General features: G+C 39.8%; 1 protein-coding gene and 1 long non-coding RNA gene across 19 annotated transcripts in view; one reads left to right on the plus strand and one right to left on the minus strand.

Moving 5' to 3' along the window:
• Window positions 1-23426, minus strand: part of SMARCD3 (SWI/SNF related, matrix associated, actin dependent regulator of chromatin, subfamily d, member 3) — a 104595-nt gene that overhangs the window by 23428 nt on the left and 57741 nt on the right. For 13 of the 18 annotated variants that reach the window (XM_035316596.1, XM_035316602.1, XM_035316601.1 and 10 more), the window contains 6 exons: window positions 17761-17883; window positions 17216-17257; window positions 7065-7187; window positions 5660-5755; window positions 5132-5233; window positions 2345-2506 (listed from right to left, as the gene is read on the minus strand). In XM_035316596.1, the coding sequence (XP_035172487.1) occupies window positions 2345-2506; window positions 5132-5233; window positions 5660-5755; window positions 7065-7187; window positions 17216-17257; window positions 17761-17883 (648 nt within the window). The remainder of the gene's footprint in view (window positions 1-2344; window positions 2507-5131; window positions 5234-5659; window positions 5756-7064; window positions 7188-17215; window positions 17258-17760; window positions 17884-23426) is intronic. The other 5 variants (XM_035316603.1, XM_035316587.1, XM_035316590.1 and 2 more) reach the window with 2 other exon arrangements.
• On the plus strand, window positions 12881-14509 carry LOC118161344. Its single transcript, XR_004747958.1, has 3 exons — window positions 12881-12891; window positions 13135-13138; window positions 14365-14509. It is a non-coding gene; the product is annotated as an uncharacterized LOC118161344 (long non-coding RNA).

Below are 23426 nucleotides of genomic sequence, written 5' to 3' on the forward strand. Positions count from 1 at the left end.
CTGACCTGTTGTTTGCAAACAGGGAAGGACTTGTGAATGATGTGATGGGTGGAGGCTGTCTTGGGCACTGCTATCACAAAATGATAGAGTTTTTTGATCTTTGGTGAAGTAAAGAAGGTGGTTAATAGACCTGCTACCTTGGATTTCCAGAGGGTAGACTTTGGCCTGTTTAGAGACCTGGCTGATAGAGTCCTTTGGGAGGTGATTCTGAAAGGTAAAGGAGTCTAGGAATAAACTTCTTCAGGAATGAAATCTTAAAGGTGCAAGAGTAGACCATCTCAATGCATAAAAAGTTTAGCCAGTGCGGGAGAAGATCAGCCTGTCTGAATAGAGAGCTTCTTCAGGAATATGGGAAGAAAATGAGAGTTTATGGACTCTGGAAGAAGCGGAGGGCAACGCAGGAGGACTACAGACCTGTTGTCAAGTTGAGCAGAGAGAAAATTAGCTAAAGACCAACTGGAATTCAATTTGACTAAATTTTTTACTTTGCAGTAAAAGACAATAAAAAATGTTTTTATAAATGTATCACCAGCAAAAGAAGGATTAATGAGATCTCCATCCTTTATTGGATGTGAGGAGAAATGTAGCAATGAAAGATGAGGATAAAGCTAAAGCACTCAATGCTTTTTTTGCCTCAGTCTTTATTACTAAGACCCAGGGTACCCATCCCCTGAGTTGGAAGACAGTGACAAGGAGCATGCTGAAGCATCTATAATCCAGTGGGAACCTGCAGATGACCTACTACATCATTAGAATGTTCGTAGGTCTATGAGGCCAGATGGGACTCATCCAAGAATACCAAAGGAGCTGGCAGAAGTGCTCACCAAGCTGCTTCCCATAATTTACCAGCAGTCCTGACTAACTGGAGAGGTCCCTGTTTATTGGAGGTTAGCAAATGTGACTCCAAGCTGCTACAAGAAGGGCAGGAAGGAGGATCCAGGGAATTACAGGCCTTCCAAGAAGTCCAATGGCATCCTGGCCTGCATCAGAAACAGTGGACCCATCAGGATTATGGAAGTGATTATCCCATTGTATACAAGGCACTGGTGAGACCACACCTCAAATACTACGTTCAGTTTTGGGCCCCTCACTACAGTAAGTGTGTTGGGTTGCTATAAAGCAAGACATGAGGAGCAACTGAGGGAACTGGGGCTGTTTAGTCTGAAGAAGAGGCTGAGAGGAGACCTCATTGCTCTATACCTGAAAGGAAGGTGCAGCAAGGAGGGTGTCACACTCTTTCCATAGGTAACAAGAGATAGGATGCGAGGAAATGGTCTCAAGTTGTGCCAAGGGAGGTTTAGATTGGATATTAAATAGAATTTCTTCACTGAAAGGGTGATCAAGCATTGGAACAGGCTACCCAGGGAAGTGATGGAGTACCTGTCCCTGGAGGTATTGAAAAGATGTCTGGACATGCCACTAGGAGACGTGGTTTAGTGATAGGACTCTAGGTCAGGTTGATGGTTGGACTTGATGATCTTAAAGGTCTTTTCCAACCTAGGTGATTCTATGATTCTATGTTGCATTTATAACAGTGCAAGATTTTTTTCCATTGATTTGTCTAATCACTTTGAGAACTGTATGTATTTCTAGCATCTGTAAAATCCTTTGGGTTGTTTTTATTTTGCTACCCTCCAGATTTAGTCAATGACCTCTAATTCTTCACCAAAATAAAAAATAATTACACCTTTGCCATTCTGCTCATGAGTTTTCAAATTTTTTTAATTCCCCTTTTCCATCTCCTCTTCAGGTTGGCACAAACAAAACTGAGTCTTAATTGGTTATAGATAAATTGAGAATGGAAAATAAATAATCTAAGCATCAGAGTAAACAGCCCTGTAATTCTGACAAAAATAAAACTAAGGTTTTAGGATGGAATTTTCACTATATATGAAAAAGATTGCAAGACAGCATGCTGTAATTCTCAAGAACAAAACAAACAAACAAAAACAACCTGCAGGAGAATGACTGTATAATCCAGATCACTTTGGTTCTATACTCCTAACAATACCCTCAAAATCTCATGATTATTTTGTTGTATTTTGTATTCTCAAATGTGGAAAAAAACAATGCTGCCTTTACAAGACAGTGAAACAGTTAGACCCTTTCTTCTTGGAAAGGTTATGACTTTTTTAGGGGTGATGAACCACCTTGATGTGTTTTTTGACAACACTGCACATGGAGGCGTTTACTATATTTGTTACAGTGTCTGTTGAAAGCCATTCATCATTGAAGAAACTGCAAATTATTAAGGGAAACAAAATTCAGTAATTTCTGTCCATCCAAAATTTGCAGATGGATATTATAGATTGCCTTTGAATAGCTCTGTCCAAAAGGGAGTTACCTGCTGGAAGTACTTGTCACAGTTAATGTATTCCTTGTCATGGGAGTCTTGCAGCTTATTTGTTTTGATGTACTGCCAGAGAGCCTGGATGATGGCAGATCGGGTCTGTGTGTGTATCCCCAGCAAACGTGCTAATCGTGGGTCCAGTTTAAACTGTGGAGGCTGCAACAGAAAGACAAGAAGAGAGAGATGGCAATGGAGAAAAAAGTAGATGCATGCACTGATAGAGATTTTCAGCTTCAATTCTCTGGGGACTTTGTTCCTCAGGTGAAATACCCCATTCAGTGGTAGAGGGTATAGAAATATAAATTGCCCACATGGTCATGCTCTGGAACAGCTATGTCTAGCATTTGAAAAAGAAAGAGGGACCTTGTACATGTGCTATGCACAAAGACTACCTGAATCACATGCTTTAGATAATGAGTTGTTTGCAGAGTCAGCAAATATTTTTCCTGTTTATTGTTGATGCATAATCTGATTTTAGGAAGTGGGAGATGAAGAAGAATGGTCCTTCCTCTGAACTACTGGAGATTAACCACAGATACGGAGCATGAAGTCAGGATGATGCTTCTGCTGTTCCTAACAATTGATCAGCTGCCTCCCACCAACAAATTCCCTTGGAACTCTGTTCTTCCAGCATGTTCCCAACATTCTGCTGCAAACCAGAAAATTTACCTGACCACAGCTACTCAATGGAATATATTCATTCTCCTGACCTCTGTGGTACAACTCTTCAATTACTTTGTTTTACATCTCTAATTCCTTAGATACCTTAGAGTCTGGTGCCTCTTCAAGCGTACCCATGCTCTTGTTTAATATTTGTCACATTCTTCAGCAATGATCACCTTGTTGGGTGCCTGGACACCCAAAGCCAGATTTATAACAAGACAAGACTTCAGGATAAGAGAACATCTATTTAAAAGCATAAATTTATAATAATGGTGAACATAGACTCTAATGATATTTTCCTAGCAATAAGGATTCTCACTGGCTCTATCGGTATCTCAGTTAGCTCACACACCCCTAAGATAAGTAAAATTTTCTGTAAACATAAAATGTAGTGTCTTTATTCTGGATAGATGCCATTTGCATGGGGGGGTGGGGGAGAAGTGAATGGCACAAAATGAATTCTTAAAGTTATACAATAAAAATGTATATAAGACTGAACTGCCACTGAAAAGAGAGATCCTATTTCTTCACAGCAGTGCATTTTTATCCTTTTCCTTAAGACAGTGATGTGACCTTTCCTTTCCTTTCCTTGCCTCTCCTCTCCTTCCCTTCCCCTTTCCACTTCCCTTTTTCATTTCCCTTTCCACTTCCCTTTCCCTTTCATTTTCTGTTTCCATTTCCTTTATTTCCCTTCTCATAGAATATCCTTATTTATCCTCTTTTGTTATTGTTGTTGTTTTTTATTGTCCTGTGACTGCAATCAGAAAACTGATTTGGAACTAAATTTTGCTAACTCTGAAATGAATTCATTCCCTGACTTTTTTTTTTTTTTGTGTGTGTGTTCAGCCCACAAGTATTACTAACACAATCAAACTAGTACTGACAAAAGAGAGGAAGAAGAAATGCCTGGACTTCAGAATAATGTCAAGTCTTTCCCTTCCAGGGCAATGTTTTATACCAGATTATAGTGACAATGTAAGCAAAGTTTAATAATCCCAGAAATCTGTGTGGTCTGCTCTGAAAAAAATGTTGCCACAGCTACACAGCTGGTTCAGGCATCACTAGCAATAGCCACTCTTTTGAACTGCAACATGTTGGACACCGCCCCCCCCCCCACCTCATGTGCATCTTACCTGACTGTTTTGTAAGAAGCCTGAGGAGGAAATGCATATTCTTTCTGCAGGTGTTACTAATCATCAGCATGACAATAACAACATTTTGCTAGACTACAAAAGAAACTTACTTTATGTGTCCCCTTAATATTTTAATCCATCTGGCAGTTTGGTATCATTCTAACCTCTTTCAAATGTGAAGTTTTGTTTCCAAATATATTATTTGTTTCCAAATATATTATTATCTTTTGAGGTATGTAAGGGGATGAATTTGCTTTGTTGCTCTACGCCCCTGTGGTGGTTTTACCGTGCTAGGCAGTTGAACACCACAACCGCTCTCTCACTCCCCCTCCTCAGATGAGGAGGGGAAGAAGTAAAGGAAAGAACAACTCATGGGTTGAGATAAGGATGATGTAATTAAAGAGAAAAAATATATATATATTATTAAGGAAATATTATTATTAATTAAACAATTCAACTAAAGGGAAAAAAGGGAAAGGGGAAGAGGGAGGGGGAAAGGGAATAACTAAACAAAACAAGTAAAGGCTATGTGGAAGTGCAGAGGAAAGAAATTACTTCCCACGAATGAGCGATACTTGACCACGTCCTTGAAGCAGGGCCTCAACGCACGTAGCCGGTGTTCGGGAGGAGGACAGACGTTTTCGCAACGAGAGCCCACCCCTCCCCTCTTCTTCCTTTTTCCACCTTTTATTGCTGAGTGTGACATCATATGGTATGGAATATCCCTCTGGTTGGTTTAGGTCAGCTGCCCTGCTGATGTTTCTTTTTCACTTTTTGCCCACCCCCTAGGAGGGTCAGAGAGAGTCCTGATGCTGTGCCAGCACTTCTCAGCAGCAGACACAACACTGGTGTGATACCACTGCTGTTCTAGCTCCAAGTGCAGAGCGCAGCACTGTATGGGCTGCTGCAGGGAAAGTTAACATCCCAGCCAGACCCAGTACAGCCCCAGTGGATGTATTTTCCATAGCAAAAGCAACACACTGACCTGGTAATCCAACATGAGGAGTAATGTGCACCGCACACTGACATCACCAGGTCTTTTCACCTGGAAGCCATCAGTTTCCTGAGTTGTGGGAGTTCTGTGCCACTGCCAAAGGAAATAAAATTAACATGGTCAGTCTTTTTTTAACTGATATGGGAAACTCTGTATGTGAATCTTGCACAGCACTCCAAGCAAGAATAAGACAAGTAACAAGACTCCTTAAGATCTTGCAATTAAAAAAACAAACAAGCAAAATCTCCACCATTTATTGCTCTCCTCTTACAGTACAGACTGTTGTGATGCTAGTATGCTTTACTTGTCAGGAGAAATGTGCACAAATGTTTTAATTACACACATTCTTCTTCTAAAAGATAGCCTACATCACTACTACATCTGTAATTCTGAAACCTTTGAAAACACCTTAAATAAGTCAGTGAATGCAAGGTAACTTAAACAAGGCAGATAACAGGCACATAGCTGTTAATCTGTTATAGTACTGGGTTTGTACGCAAAGGTGCATTAACTTCTTACCTCCACAAGGTGGTTGTCAGGTCCATAAAGATCTTTGTCCAGTTCAATGACTAGACTCTTAAAAAATGATGAAAACTTCCGTTTCTGTTTGCTGAGCTGTATAATCAAAAGAAACAGAAATGTTTAAGACTGCATATATTACCCCATGTTCTGTGCTTCCTTTTCAAGCTTTCTCTTTCTCTTGAACTTTAACTCCCATGGAGATCATAAGAGTGAACAATCTAATTGAGATTTCCCTCTGATAAATGCAGGGAAATATGCAAAAATCTAGAAGTGGTGGAACAGTATGCACTGAAGGAAAGATTTCCCTGGCTGTCTTAATGTTATCATAAAAGACTGTCTTTTGGTGTGAACAAGGTAACTGTATGCCTTTTATTTTAACAGTTTGTATTTTTTTAATAAATGCTAAATTCTTGTTCTGACTTATCAGATAGCAGTAAGTTTTACAGATTAGTCATACCCTAAGTAAAAGTATTTCCTTTACATTTTGCCTTTTCATTTACTATGCAGTTCATATCGTCTAAATTAAAAGCTGGGAGGTCTATGTCATATATTCTGTCTTTCCGGAGAATACAGTCCACAGCTTTTCAATGGATTTCTTACCTAATGCACAAGATATTTTGGAAGTATGTACTCCTTTGATTCAAAATTTGCCAGTAACTGAAGAGCCATGATAAAAATTGGCAAGTTGATCCAATAAAGATTTTTTTTTTGTTGTTGAAATCTATGCTCTAATTTCTAATCTGAATTTGTCTAACTTCGTTTTCCAGATGCTGCAGTTTATTTACCCTTAATTTTCTAGCAAGATTCTGATCCTGATTCACGTATTGTTATCTCCAGAAAGATAGACATGTCTTAAACGTTTTGCTTTCTCCATACATGTACAATGTCCATCTGTTTATCTTATCAAATATTTTTCTTGTAAAGTCTATTCAAATAGGTGACACCTTTATTAGGAAAGTTCAGCCTTCCCAGAGGAAAGTGAAAACCATCACAGGGGTTTCTGATCACCTAGTTAATAAAACCTTTCTTCCATCCTTGCTCTGACCATCCATACATCCTCTTGCACTCACCAGATGCAATGGCCTGCTCTAGACCTGACTTATCACTCCTATCACGGCCTGAATCCTGCCATATCATTCAAGCAATATTCTCTCAGTCTCATCCTACCTGTTCTGTCCTTAAGTCTGCTCTATTTCCTGCTGCCCTCCCCATCTCTCCCCAACATTCCCACTATGTTTGTATCCTTCACTCCTTCTGTTGGACATGGTGTCTTCCCAGCAAAAAAAAGCCAATGCTGCCATTCAGAGATGTCTGAGTTAATGACCCCAGTAAAGTCCATCGTAACCCTACAGGACAATCTCTAGATCCTTGCCAGCCCCACTGAAGCACAGGTAAGTCTTACATCATCCAGGAGCTTCCCCTCCACTCGAAGCTCCCATGATGCGATGCTGCCATCAGAGTCATCAGCGTCAGATTTTGCAGGATTAAATGTGTTGGAGATATAAAGTCTCAGTTTCCGCTTTTGCTGTTACACAAATAAAGAAAAGTACATACCCAGGTTAAGTCCAGGACCTGAGGCAGCCACATGAAGTATCACACTTTTAGTACAAAATCTGCATGTTTAGTACAGTTGGACCAGGTTATGTGAGAATTTCAGATTTGGTTATGCATAAGAAAATTCACTGAAGAGCTGAATCTGATACTTCTTTTCAAAACCAATTAACCAATAAACACACTAAGAATTTGCTGTAAGTAGAGAAAGGCAGGAGTTTGCCGGGCCAAGCCCATGAGGGCTATATAACCTGTACTTCTGGTTTAGATATTTGAGAAATCATTGTAAGAAAAGCACCACAAGATGCCCTTTCTTTCTTGATACTAGCTAGATTGATAAAATTCAGCTGTACACCTTTTGCTATGTGAATGACTTTCACAGCTCTGTCAGTTCAGATTTGTAAATGGCATTCACAAATCCAGCTAATGCTTCGTATTACATGCTCCACACATCTCTGTCCATCTTAATTCCACCATCATGTGGAGCTTGGTATAGTCTTCCACACCCTCTTGCCCCCACGTCGACACTGACACATCCCTGCTTCCTAACCTTCCCTTTTAATCCTCTGTCACTCTAATCAAACAGATCGCAGCTCCAACACGCTGTGAGACCTGTGTGGAGGAAGGCACTGTGCGGAGGAAGGCACTGTGTGGAGGAAGGCACTGTGTGGAGGAAGGCACTGTGCGGAGGAAGGCACTTGAGCACCCTAAGCCAGGTGCTCAAGTCTTTGAGAGAGAGAATCATGCCTACCTGTTGTCATTTTTACAGGCTATCTAAGAGAGTTTCCCAGTCACTGCACTGTCTTACGGCTACCTTATTCTTCAGTGCCCTTCTCTGCCATGCACTATGTGGAAAACTTGGCCATGGACTGATGCATGGATTCCTGAAGAGGTATCACCAAAATTCATTTGAGATTCTAATCTCAAATATCTGCCTATAATATAATAGCAAAAAGGCTAAAGTCATCAAATTAATGCAGTCAAAACAACCTTCAACTAACATGAAAAGGAGCGGTCTTGTAAAGCTCTCACACATACACACACACAAAGAGGTACAGGAGAGGTGTAAGTCTGTAGAACAGAAGATGCAAATTATATATACGAGGTCAGAGAACTAAAAATCTAATGCAGCACAGAGGAATATGGGAGGCAGGGCTGTGTGGCCCACAAGGAACAAGAAAATGACAAATCTAGAGACCACAGTGACAGAAAGGTTTGATTAAAATGGAGCGTCAATAGTATACACAAGAGAGAACAGGATTTTCAGAAGTGCCAAGAGTCTAGAAAATGACGGGTTGACACAGGTAAGAACAGGCAGGTAGGTTTAAAAAAATCCTGGAAATCCATGTTCTTTCTGTATCCTTTTCTACAGGATTTCTGTTGCTGAAGGACTCTTTCACTATATAAAATGTTTTGTTTGTTTGTTTGTTTTGTTTTGTTTTTGTTTTTTGTTTTAAAATACCCCAGAATCTTTTGCTGTGAAGGACTAGTGAAAGACTTCACATCTTCACATTTCTAATTTCACAATTCTTCATATTAGCCTGCAAATTTTATGTTTTTCTTAAATTTTATCCCCACCTGGATTATTTGCAAACCTATATCTATGTACATAAGCAATTTTTTGTTGTTGTTATTTTTTCCTTAATAGTTCCTTCTGGATGCTCTACTGGTATTTCAGTTTTATATCACTGATTCTATTTCCTCTTCTTTTGATTTCCAATGCATTATCTCCATTACTCCTTTTACTCTGGCAACTCACCCTCTCCTCATACCTCTCCATGTCCGGTTAGGAACTGTATCTGTTTCCTCAAAAGCCTGACATCCCCTCACAAAGATCATCCTCTGCAATAACATTCTTGTTCACATCTGAATATTCTAGATGTCTTCCTTTCTCCTGGCTTTCATGTTCTAGGTTCCTTAGTTCACCTGAGTTAGCAATAATGCTTAATTCCACTATAAAGTACAAAAATCTCTCCTTCAATACTTTCCACTGTTATCATTTTTCTATCAAGTCACGCACAGAGCAGGTGCAGCTTACATTTCAGGACTGGTCTCCTGCTGTGTTCCCTGTACTTTCCCTGCTCTGCCAAAGTCAGAGTCAGCTTATCATTTATTTCTCCTACATCTCTCTCCTCAATCTACGGTCTTTCCTTCTATGCAACAAGTTCTCTTTCTCAAGCTTAAACAACATAACCCTTTCCTCACTGTAACCCCGATAAGTCAGCCCACTTCTACACTGCCATCAGAAAGGAACTTAGAATAATTATGAATAAAAATCCTAAGTAATGGCTGTCTTTAAAGTTGTAGGCACTACTGCCAACCAGTAAATGTGGTGGAAAGCTGAGCCTTTACTCTACTAAGCAAAGATATTCCATCTGATAAGCAAAATGTGTAACCCGCACCCTGTGGGTTGTCTTCAGAATTTGATCAAAAAGATAATGCAAATTTGCAACACTATTAAAACAGTGATTATCTCTTATATGCAACACAAAGAAATATCCTTGATCCTGACACATAACAAACACCTAAGGAATCAAACAGAGCAACTGCACAGCTGCAATAGAACACCACCAACAAAGGGGCTTTAAATTTAATTAAAAAATTATTAGAACCTGAAGTGGCATAATGGATCATAAAGAACGAAAACTCACATTTTTTGGTGCTTTTTAAAAATACTTATAATAATAATAATAATAATAATAATTTCTTCAGGCTGGCCCTTAGTCTAGCAACTCTCAGTAACTTGCTGGGTTGCAGAAAACTCTGTAGAGTCACTTCTGAGGAGACACAGAGAATTCTATCTTCTTATTCTCTAAGATCCAGCTGTGTTTCGGCTATTGCTTTCTGTCTCAAGCGTCTCCAAATTCCTGCTTGTGCTTCAGCCTTCTTCTATGTGGCAGTCCTTTACCCTTTTTGCCTCTCTGACTACCCTCCCCTGCAATCCATATGGAACAATCTCCCCCTCCCTCTGAGGGCTCTAGCAAGCCAAATTCACCTTAGGACATGGCAAACACCAGCTTTCCTCTATGCAGCTGTGCTACCACCCTTTAAAGAGAATTTACATCATGAACTGCAAACGTGTCAGCCATGACAATTGCCACAATCAAAAACTCTAGACCTGATCTGCAGAATGAAGCCAGATCTACCAAAGACATTCTGGTAAGAAGCCTAAAAAAATGTGGAAAAGGTATTTGGGCAATTAACATTGCTTGAACAGCCAAACACATCCTTCTCTGGGCAGAAATGTACTGACTTGGAAATGTTCCAGCCTCAACAACTACCTCTCTGAGGCTGCAGCCAACATGTTCGCCTCCTGTTTGTTACTTTACAGGTTACTGCTCCATCTTCTCCTTTCTGCCCTTCTCAGAATTCCCTCTGCCACCTCCTCCATATTCATGTCTAGCATTGCCAGTGCCGTTGGCCCTTCATAAAAGCTACCTCGGAAGAGCTCTGCTCAAGAAATTCTGAGGCGACTATCTTGGCACAATACCTTCAAGTTTGAGGAACTAGACAAAGACACCTGAACCTGTCCGGAATAAATTTATCACCAACAGTGGTAATACTTTGAGCAGTGGCATGTAAAGAAAATACATTCAGAATTCTCTAGCAAAACATCAGAATCATAGCCCTACAAAGATGTTATTTAGATCAGTAGGCTCCTTCTCACAACTTTCTCCTGCCAATTCTGAGGCACTACTGGCTCACCTGATGAAGCAAGATCCTTTTATACTTCTATAAACAAAGGTTTAGTATGAATCCTTCCTGAGGGATCTACCCAATGAGCTAAGACTTCAGTGCTTACAGCAATACTGCTATCATAAGGATGTCCAGTCTTGGAAGAAAACTGAATTCAAGAAAGAAGAATATGAAGACGGCACAGCCTGGGGTTCTACAGACACTGTACAGATCATCATGTCTCCTATGTTGAAGACTCGCACCCAGAATCATTGCACTCAAATTCACTTCTTGACAGTACTCTGAGGTTCCACAATAATGTCAAGTGCAAATCCAGAAAGCTCTGAGAATGACATATTCTTCCATCTCCAGCTAAGCAACTCCATCTCATCCAGGCAAGAAATGATCCTATGTCAGTTATATACAAATGGTTATTTTGCAGTTTAAATACAGCAGTGCAATATTCTTGGGCAAGAAGCTACTTTCCTTCCTACAGAAGGAAATTCTGCAGAAATTCCAAGCAATGCATATTCTACCAAAGACCTAAAATCTATTCTTCCATCTGTATGAAGGCTTCTCAGAGAACAGAAAAACAAGAAACAAACTGTGGCCTTGTTTTTTACAGGTATGACTCTCAGTACTTTGTAACAAAAACTAGAGGGAAAACATACTGCTCCAGAGCAAGAAGAAAGCATCACATTTCATCTCTTCTAACACACTGAAGTTTTACCATCCACAAAGACAAAGCTAAACGAGAGGGGAACTTCATGTAGACTTGATCAATGTTATGAATCAAATAACCTCTTGACCAAAAATCAATAAATGCTTAATCTGCTTATTCTTTTAAGACACTCATCTTTTAACAAGTTTTTTTTTGACTCGTATTCAGCAAAATGAATTTCAATTGCAGTCATATTAAAAAGAAAAAAACAACTCCCAAAAGCATTGTATTTTACTTACAATTTCTCCCTGTGAAAAAGAAAAGGAAAAAAGAGCCACCAATGACAGAAGATTGGTCAGCCATGAACTGCTGCAAAGGTCTCACCTGTGACAGCAGCACAAATGGCAGGAGAGCTCATGTGGAATTAAACAGATCTAAACAAGAGGCTGACTGAAATGCTGGAGCAGCAGGACTACAGCTTCTTCTGTCTTAACACAGTCCTAAGCAGGCTATCTATTGTTGACTGAATTACAGAAATCTGGCTGCCAAACCCCTGGGTAGTATTATCTTGAGCTCTATGCACATCTTAAGCTTGAATTTCCATGTACCTCAACACAGCATAAAAAAAAATCTGTATTTCTTTCTTTGCATATAGACTGTTTGGTGGTCTCACAAACTTTTTATGAAGAAAAAAAATAATCAAAAAAAACAACAGTGGAAGATAAAGTAGCATGGAGAGTTGAAGTCGGATGAGACAAAAAGAACAATGGCCACTAGTTACAAGTGTTCTTCAACAACAAAAACTCCAAAAGGGTAAAAAAACATTACTGAGGAAAAAAATTGAGAATATTATGACCAACAGCTTGCAAAAGCAATTATAGCATGTTATTTTGCAGTTTTCTACTGTACTTGCTGAGGAAGAGAAGCACAATGTGTATCCTGGCAGGTGATAAGAATGACCAAGTGTACAGAAAAACTCTATACAGTGATTGGGAAGACTTAATTTTTTCACCTAAAAAGATAATATTGAAGAACCTGAAAGATATATTCAAAATACAGGCTGATCTGAAGAAGGAGATGAGATGTTTGCATTTTCCTTATCTCACAACACAAAACAGCAGAACTCATTAAATTATGCCAAAAGACAATAAATTCAAATCTGGCTGATGGAGGAATGTTTCATGATAGCTATACAAAGCCTAATGAACCGTAATTAAGCTGTAGAGCTAACTGTCACATGAACATAGGTTTAAAACTTGCAGATTTTTAAGCCAGAAGACTTTGTCTAGTTCAATTTATTGTGCAACAGACTCTCATCATCCATCGAACAGGACACATCTCTGTAAAGGACATCCAGTGTTGACTTAAAGACTTGACATAATGAAAAATCTATTAAGTCTCTGATATCTTGCTCTAATGGTCATACATATACTCACTTATCAGTCTCAACTGGGCTATTTTTGAACTAAAGGATGTTGGACTGAAGACAAAGCTTTTTGGAAAAAAAAGGAAAACAAAAAGAAAAAAAAAAGAGAGAAGAAGGGGAAAAAAAAAAAAAAACATGAGAAAATGAGAATGTGAGAAGGAAGGTGCTGGAGTGGCTATATATGGACAGATCCCAGGAATATCCAGTCATACCAATATATGAAAATTTTAAAAGAGACATCAAACCTTTTTGTGTCTTAATATAAACTGATCTCAGATTACTGGAATTTAGGTGGAGCTGTTACCTACAGTTGCAGGGTTTCTGGCACCTTCCTTTGACTGAAGATCAACATACATGTACGTTAAGGCTAGGGATGGGAAGACAACCACAAGCCATAGGACAACTCTTCCAATGTATGACCACCTACTAATCAAGAGGATAATCAAGAGGATCTGTTGCCAGACTGATCTTCTCACACTAGTGAAACTGTAAGCTCTTTGGCTTTTTTTAATTAGAAAATTTTATGGTTGATGAGTAAAGATGAAACTGCCATAAATTCTATTTTGCCTACAATGTATTTCTACTTTAAATATCTTGTACAGATATTTCTCTTGAAGTGTTCTAACATACCTTATCAAAATCACTGTAGTACTTGATGGAGTACACCAATGAGCCCTAGGGTCACTGAGCTGAGGGTAACAATGAAGTCCGGGTGACGTGTCATTATCATGCAATGCCTTTCAGAAAATCATGAGGATACAATTTAAAAAACAAGGTCTTTGTTACTCCTTCCTGACTTAGAGAAATTTTGCTCCTCTGAAAAGTACAAGCTCTTTCTAAGTTCAAGTCTAACATTTATTCACAGTCAGCTTTTCCCCATTTGTTCTTGTGTCAGCATTGTCCTTTAGCCTAAATGGCAATACTTTTCTCCCCCTCTACCAAAATCATTGGTCATTGCCAGTCCCTCACAACCTTCTTTGTGACACCCAAGTGACATTCATGAAGTGTCTTCCTTTCCCTAAGTGATTCCAGAAGCTTTATTTTATTTTATTATAAATTTACAATATTATAAATATTATAATATTAATATTATTTTATTTTATTATAATTTTATAATATTATATTCACTCTAGTGTGAACTGTTCATTTTGAACGTTGATACCATTTTAAACATTGATGACAATGTATTCCAGCTTCAACAATCAGGTGGGATGTCATTAGGGTCTTCTGCAGTAACATCAGAACTTTTCTGTTGATACTGGAAATTCTAACTAGTAACTTAAGATTATTTTTTTTCCCCCAGTTAGTCACATCATATTAAGTACAAGAGTTTTATAATCAAAATAGGACCCGCGGGAATGGTGTCAAGCTGCGATAGGGGAGGTTCAGTGTGGGAGACAGGGATTTCGCCAACCTCTTCTCAGTGGTTTGTGGGGACAGGACAAGGGGTAATGGCCACAAAATAGAGCACAGGAAGTTCCGCACCAACATGTGAAAGAACTTCAGGGTGAGGATGATGGAGCACTGGGACAGGCTGCCCAGGGAGGTTGTGTAGTCTCCTTCTCTGGAGATATTCAAGGCCTGTCTGGAGGCCTACCTGGGCAACCTGCTCTAAGGAACCTGCTTTGGCAGGGGGTTGGACCCGATGATCTTTTGAGGTCCCTTCCAACCCCTTCAATTCTGTGATTCTCTGATTCAGGCTGGATATCAGGAAGAGGTTCTTCACTGAGAAGGTTGTTGTGCACTGGAACAGGCTCCTCAGGGACATAGTCACAGCACCAAGCCTGTCGGAGTTTAAGAAGCATTTGGACTGTGCACTTAGTCATATGGTCTGTGGGTAGACCTGTGTGGTGCCAGGAGTCGGACTCAATGATCCTTGTGGGTCCCTTCCAACTCAGGATATTCTATGATTCTATGAAAATAACCCTCACTTTTAATGATATTTCAAACCAATTGGCAACTATTTTATAGCAGAAATTCCTTCATGCATAACATGCCTTGCACAATTCTTTTTCTTTAGCATTGACAATGCCTCCCATTTTGGGGTCATCAGCAAATTTCACCATCAAACTTCAGAATTACCCTCTTAAATTCTGATGTCACAGACCTTCATGAAAATATTGCAGAACAGTGTTCTAACTTTTAAATATTAAATAAGAATTTGTTTTAATGCAGCTCAACAATTACCCCTCCAGTAGAACAAGATTGTTTTCAACATTTTCTGCTTCAAATAGTTGTTCACCTAGTTGCAGCTCTTTTGACAATGATAGGGTATGTCCCATTGGAACCTCACAGAGAATATCCTGAGTTGGAAGGGACCAGTCTGAGAACATAATACAAACATAGGAAGAGTACAGTACCTAAGGGGTATAAAAAAGGTAAGACAGGTACTGGACTGGAAAAATTGGCAGCTGAGAAGGGCTGTTAAGAGTGGTAAAGTGAGCTAGCAGTGGCTTAAGGCCATCACGCCCCCTTAACCAACCTCAAAAAAAGAAAAAATGTCTCCTCCTTACTTTGTGAGCAAACCCACAGCTGTCACCTATTTCAGTGCAGCTGTTCACACAAGATCAAAAAAATACAGACAGGTATAGCATATTTTATGCACTGTCCTCAATCAAAAATGTTTGAATCATCTCCACCCCAAATTTCTACAGAATAAGTAAGCTATCAACATAGAGGGGAAAAAACAAAACAAAACAAAACAACCAACAACAGAAAAACATCCAGAGCAACACAGGCCATCTTTGGTTTCCAAAGATGTTTCCTAGCTACTACCCAATCACTGTGACCAATATAATTATTGCACTTACAATTGATAATTCTGAGCAGTCCTGCAGATTTCCTACATATCATCACATATCTCAGACAAGTTTAAATTTTTTCCATGATTACAATCCCAGTTTGGGAACCTCTGTTCTAACAAAAATATTTCAAAATTGTGAGAGTGTTACCAATGCTCAAACTATAATAAAATGAAAACATTCAACTTCAGAACAACCCAAATTTATCTAGGCTTAGCTCTATTTTGACAGATCTTGAATTTTGCAACTGCTACACTCAAAAATCAAGACACAAATTTAAGAAATATCTGTTTGATTATTCTTTAGAAACAGATTCAGATGTAACCTAGATCAGTAACTCATATTTAAAATGCATTTGCTGAGCTCTGGATAGAAACAGACTTTTTTGTATATGTTTTCTGTATTGTTGTGCCTCCTATACTCTTCCTCATTACAGGCCCTGAAAATCTCCACTTTCCAGCTTACAGCTGGAGCCACAAGCACTGTTCAATTCCATGGGTAAAGAGTTTGCCACTGAGTAAATACCTTCCTGCAAGTCTACGTCTTCAATTACTTTTAAACACGGTCAGGTTCCTGTTTTACAATAGTGGTGCTTTATGCACATTAAGCTAACACAAGTTATTCCTGCTGAGAGTCCAATCTACTATATGGAACCATTTTGGACTACAAACCTGTGATTTAAACCATCCAAACTTCAGTTTCCTATTTGTAAAATATGTATGCCAATAGAACTTCATTTTTCCATTTTTTTTTTTTTTCTGATTCATAAATTTAAATTGGAAAAACATTAGATGTAAAAGCCTTCCACACCCTATAAGATAACTGTACATTGACAAACAGAATGGAATCTTAATGGAGCTAACACCCATCACAGACGAGGATGACAGCTTTACTTCACAGGTATACAACCATGAAACTCTTCATGCTATGGGATTTACTATATGAATGTGTGCATTCAACAGCAGTAAGAACTTATGACATATGAAAAGAAATTCTTCACCATGCGAATAGCCAAACATTCAGGTTGCCTGAAGGAGCTGTTAAACCTCTGTCCTTAGATATAATCAAAACTCAACAAGGCCTTGAACCCTGTTTTGAGCAGGAGGTTGAACTAGATGACTAGAAGAAGGTAGGTTTAGATTAGATACAAGGAGAAAATTCTTCACTCAGAGGGCAGTGAGACACCAGAACAGGTTGCCCAGAGAAGCTGTGGATGCCACATCCCCGGAAAGTGTTTAAGGCCAGGCTGGATGAGGCTTTGAGCAACAACGTCTAGTGGGAGGTGTCCCTGCCCAGGGCAGGGGGGTTGGAACTAGAAGATCTTTAAGGTCCCTTCCAACCCAAACCATTCCATGATTCTGTGATTTCCACAGCTCCTTTCTAACCCCCTTTTTTTTTAACGATTCAGTGCAACAGCATCAGAATGCTGAGGAAAATACGTTTTCAGTAGGATACATGAACAGGGAAGTTCTGGACTTGATCTAAAAGAAATTGCAGAAAATTTCACCCATCCTTTTCTAATATTAATCATCCTTTTTTTATACACTATGTAAATGTACACACTTTTGCAAGAACTTTAACAACTTTTCTGTCATTCTCCCCATTGTTTTGTTATTCCACGATTTTAGATTTTGACTGAATTCTAATATGAAATTTAATACATCTTTTCAGCACACCTCTCTAAACTCTTATTTTCTCCTTTCTCATCATTCAAATACAAAATTCCTCCAGAAGTATTTACTTATCTAGACGCTATTATTCCATTTATTGAAGACTTGGAGAAGCTATAGCTGGTAATATCCACAGAATTTTCTCCATCATTTTTCCATACGCACTGCTCCCAGATGCTTATTCTTAGGAGCTTTGTGTGATCCATTTAAAAATGTCTCTGTTAACAGGACGTTTACTGGAAAGATCATTCCACCATTTAAGACAAAGAGTAATTTTTTCCCCTAACTCAATCTAGAAATTTTTCATGACATACCTTCATTGGCCTCTTCAGCGCTTCCTGAATATCCACACGCTTCCGCATAATGGTCTGGTCTAGTTTGCGTTCAAAGGCCAACAGATCCATGTAGGCCTGGGACTCAGGAACCAGCTCCCGGATCTGAGAATGAAGCAAGGAATATCCAAGCACTGGAAGCAAGAATCTGCTATGTTCCTGAGCAGTAATACTGACACCGTCCCAGCTGTTAGACAGATGTGCTCAGAAGGCATTATCTCTAAGATGGTAGTACCCAACTAGTGGGACAGGTCTCGGTGGCATGGTAGAAGCCTATGACTGAAAAGCTGGACCATGGAATTAGAGCTAATGAACTTTGGAAGACCTCAGATGGATCCACAAGGCTTGAGCTACTGCTAATTTTTTTTCAAGTGAGGTTTAGCTAAAAAAAGCCTGGAAACCACCGCTGGAAATGTAAAGTACTTTAAATTTGTCCTGTTTAAGCTAAAAAAGTGCTGCATCTCTCTAGACTAAAAATAAAGTGGTGGATGTTCATGTTACTTGTGTTTCTTTAAACAAACAAACAAACAAACAAAAACCCCCACAAGTGTTACCCATCATAAGCCCAAACTGCAATTTAGGAAGGCAACCTTTGTAACTATATCTTCTTGGCTGAGGTTGAATTGACCTTCAAATTTAATTTTCAACATGACTAGCTATGCATTAACTTACAATCTTGCTAACTTTTAGTATTTAATATATTGGCTAGTTTTAATATATTGGCTAAACCATACTACCTCTATTAATAAAACCCCATCTTACATTCCTTATTCCAGAAAAGTTAGCAGAGGAGGTGATAGGAAGTAGGTTAGGAGGAAGAAAGAGACAGAGGTTTCTACTCAGTACAAGACAGGCAGGGATGTTGTACTGGAGAAAGTCCAGCAAAAAGTCACAAAGATGATGAAGGGACTGGAGTATCTCTCTTACAAGGAGAGGCTGAGAAAGCTGGGACTGTTCAGTCTGGAGAAGAGAAAGTTTGGGGAGATCCCATCAATGTCTGCAAATACCTGAAAGGAAGGTGCAAAGAGGACAGAACCATGCTTTTCTCAGTGGGGTGCCCATTGCCAGGACAAGAGGGAATGGGCACAAACTGGAATACACAAAGTTCCCCCTGAATATCAGGAAGCACTTTTTTACAGCAAGACTGACCAAGCACCGGCCCAGGTTTCTCACAGAGGTTGTGGAGTCTTCCTCCTCAGTGATATTCAAAAGCTGTCTGGACATGGTCCTGGGGAATCTCCCCTAGGGGGCCTTGCTTGAGCCAGGGAGGGGGCTGGACCAGATGACCTCCAGCGGTCCCTTCCTACCTCAACCATTCTGTGACTATGTAAATAGAAAGACCTAAAGAAGACCTGAGCTTAGAAACGGGCGAATATAACCTTACATGAAAATGTTAGTTCTTAATTGGGAATAACTCAGGAACGCAAACCACAAAAAAAGGAACTCTAAGCAAGTATAGAAAACTCGACCTGACTGTCTTGTCTATTTTTATGATACTCCAGCTTTCATTTGTATAATTAAAATATTCAACAGTTACAATGGTATAAGAACAACTGCACCAAGTAATTCCAATAATTCATTATGTCCTAATGTCGATGTTTTGAAAGTTGAAAGTTGATGTTCTTTAGCACCTACATTAGCCTCAGGCATAGTGTTCCAGCACCTCTACGGACAGTATGTGAAATATTCTTTTTTCTCATTTTGAACCTGCCATTTTTTTGCTTCATTTGATGCCATCTTCTTGTAGAGCTGGAGCAGCAGTGAGCAGGTATTCCCTGTGCACCTTCTCCATACTGCTCATACATTTTTCATGGGTTGACAGTTTCTGTCATCACTTCCTTTTCCAGTGTGAAAAGGAACAATCACTCCCTAATGTATTTAGACTGATCAAGACTACCAAATAAATGTCTCTTTCAACATTAATTATTTGTTTGTTTGATTTGAGATGCTAAAACACCTGTACTATTTGCAGCAAGACTGACACTTTGGAAAAACAGAAACCGTGAGCCAAATAAATGCTTTACTTTTATTCCATGAAATTTTGTTCAGCTTTAGCTGAACCACTGTATTTTTAACTGCTTGTATTCTTCCACAAACTCTTACTATCAACAGAATAATAAAAGAACACAAACATTTTTAGAAGAGAAGCACAAAGAGCAAGCATTGCCGTAAAAACATCAAGGAGTTGCCAGACAGCTTGCAGAATAGACAACTAGGCAATACTTCCTCTTCCTCCCCATAGTGAATACAAATCTCAGGATGCAAGAAAATACCCCGTGACTTTGTCCCACAGAGAACAAAAGATTCCTCAGCTCCTTCAGCACAGAGGAAATGAATCATGCTGTATGTACTGCTGTCACTTAAAAAGTCTGGACCCAGTTTTTTACTTCTGAGTCATGGCACAGTCAGTTCATGAACTCCTATGCACACAGTGAAGCAGGGAGCTGGCCTACACAGCCCTCAAGATCAAGCATATACTACAGCTATGATACAACTTCTTCTATGGTTCTTAAGTACTGGACCCAGAACATGAATAAATTTCTAGTAAGTTTGTAGAAACAGCAGTAATAATCAATAAATATTTCTATTCCACACTTTTACATCTCTTACCATGTGAAAGCAAAAGGGTATTTCCTATTTCCTATTCTGTCTATAACCAAACTGGATGTTAAACATCATTTATGAAAGCATAAGCACTCTAAAATTAGCCAAAGTTAGTATTGTTTATAATTCCCTGAACTGCAGATGGCTGTAGGTTGGGAAAGTATTTGGGAGAAGAATTATACATACTTGCTCATGTTTGTAGCCTCTTGTAGGTATGTTATAGCCACAGTGAAGACAGGATACTGAACTAGAACAAAGGTTCATTCAGCTCAGTTTTGGCTACTCTTACAGTCTTTTGCTTTCTCAGCCTAGTATTCAAATAATTTAGGGGTAGCATGATAATGGTCCAACCCCATACTCTTTCCCAAATTCCCCTCAAGAATTAGAGGACAATTAAAGGCAAGCTCCAGCAGTAACATGTCACAAATAATATTTTTCTTTGTTTCTCCTAGATATTAGCTCAAAAAGTTAAAGATATTTTTGCACTCCATCCAGTAGTGCGTAATTCATTTTTCTGTTTTCTTCATAGGCCATGCGCAGCCTACAAAAGTTTCTTCTTGCATTGTTTCCAATAATTGAAAAGCTCATAGCTACATCCAAGTCTCCTCTCTTTTTTAAACAAACAAACACACCAAAATCAAACTTGTAAGTATAAATGTGTAGAGTATTTCAAGAGCTGAATTCTCCATTCTGGCCTTTACCTATTTCAAGAAGCATCAAAAATCACCTAGCAGCAGCATCTCATCATCTGAGGCCGTGAAGCATGTATGTTAAACCTTCTCTTAGAATTATATGGTTAACTGGAGCAAATTCTTATTAACATTAATAAGATAGGGTCTTTCTTGGGTCTGGAGTTCTTTTTTTCCTACTGTGAAAATTCAATGTAAAAAATGAAAAATTAGAAATAAGATAATGCTAATAATTTCCACACATTTATCCTTTATTACCATGAATTTTTTTTTTTTTTTTTTACTGACACTGACCAAAGAATGCAAAAAGTAGAAGAATGGGGGCAGTGAGGATAGGGAGCAGTGAACATCATGATGGGGAAGGGCTCTCACACCTTCCTTGTAAAAGCAGCACAGTGTGGAGCCCCACCATGTTTACCTGCAAACAAAAGCACACAGCTTGTGAAACAAACAGATGGAACTGGAAGTCAGTGAACAACCGCAATGCTACAGTCTCTTGGATATGAGAAACATCATGGGATAGCTTCTACGCCTGGCAGAATATGATGTCTTGGAAGGCAAAGACAACCAGTTGCACACTACACAGAGACTTCATCTGAATGCCAAGAGTTGCATTGGAACAGCTGATACTGTGGAATGCATGTCCTGCAAACCACCTGGTCAAGGAGGAGACAAAGCCTTTTAGACATGTGGAGGAAGTCCCATTGTTATAGGCCCTCATGCTCATGCGGGACTAACCACCTTGAGATCCACTTGGTGACAGCACTGGGCATGAGCACTATTAAGAGATTCCTCAATTGGATTGATAACAATTTATTGACAGAGGTCATAAGCAAGCTAACTGCTGAACCTGTTACAAACAAACAAGGAAGAACTGTTTGTGGATGTGAAGATTAAGGACAGCCCTGGCTACAGTAAAAATGAGATAGCGGAGTTTGGGATCCTTTGAGAAGGAAGCAAGATTAGAACTTCAAGAGAGCAGGTTTTAACATGTTAAGATATCAGCCCAGAAAGATTCCATAAGATGACGGGGATCCCCGAAGGACACAGGGGCTTAGGGAAGTCGACTGAACTTCAAGAACAACATTTTCAAAGCAAAGGAGAATGATCCAGACCAATGCACGTACAGTTCAGCAGGCCTGGCAGGAGCCCAGTAGAATTAAGCACTGGATTCCTGACTGGCCTCAAGTGCAAAAAAGAAGTGCAGGGAGGTGGGAGTAGGGATGCTCTACCCAGCAGAAACAATGTCAGTGCCCAAACACAGAAGCAGGAAATTCGGGAAGCCAAAGCTCAGCTGGAATTGAACCCAGCAAGATATGTTTCAGGCAGCAAGAAAGCCTTCTGCAAGTGAGTCAGCAGGAGAAGGAAGACTAAGGAAGACCTGGGTCTGCTGCTCAAGTCAAAAGCTGTGGGAAAGGGTGAGGTGCTCAGTGCTGCTTTTGCCTCCATTTCTCCTGGCAGGTCGTGCCCTCAGGCCTCCCTGGCCCCTGAGCCTGGGACAGAGCTGGGGGAGCAGGGCTATTGGGAGAGACCCTGACAAGCTGCAGAAAGAGGATGGCAGTTCAACATCATGAAGTTCAACACAGGCAAATACAAAGTCCTGCTCCTAGGCTAGAATAACCCCATGCGCTGGTACAGGTGGGCATCAACTGAGTAGAAGACAACTTTGCAGGAGAGGAGCTGGGGGTCCTCACGGACGGTAAGTGGAGAATGAGTCTGTGAGGTAACCCAGCTGTGATAAAGGCTGACCACAAAATGGGCAGTATTAGCCTGAGTGATGCCATCAAGCCAGGGAAAGAGGCTATGCCAAACCTGGAAAACTGCACCTGGATGCTGCACACAGGACCAGAAAGACTTGTGATGTACCGCAGCGAGCCCCACAGCAGGCCACGAGGATGACTGGGGGCTGGAGCACGTGCCTGCCAAGAGAAGCTGCAAGAGCTGCATTTGTCCAGCCTTGAGAAGAGGCAGGGAAGAGGAGAGCCTATTGCTGAGTGCGACTGCCTTATGGGAAGGTGCAGAGAAGACGGAGCAAGGCTCTTCTTGGAGGTGCACAGCAACAGGATGAAAGCTACACCTTGCAACATGGGAAACTGACTCAACAGGAGGAACCATGATGATACTAAAACACTGGAACAGGTTGCCAAAAGATTCCGTGGCATGTCCAGCCTTGGAGGTATTCAGAACCGACTAGATGTTTTCCTGAACAACGTCACTTGAACCTTTCTTTTTTGAGAAACAGTTGCTCTGCATGACCTCCAGAGGTTTGGCTGATCCAAATTATTTTGTGATTACTGAGGTTTAAACAATTATCAATCCAAATCATGTTTTTGCTTGATATTCAGTGAATCTTTT

Source organism: Oxyura jamaicensis, chromosome 2 (assembly GCF_011077185.1).
Source record: "Oxyura jamaicensis isolate SHBP4307 breed ruddy duck chromosome 2, BPBGC_Ojam_1.0, whole genome shotgun sequence".
Taxonomy (NCBI): domain Eukaryota; kingdom Metazoa; phylum Chordata; class Aves; order Anseriformes; family Anatidae; genus Oxyura; species Oxyura jamaicensis.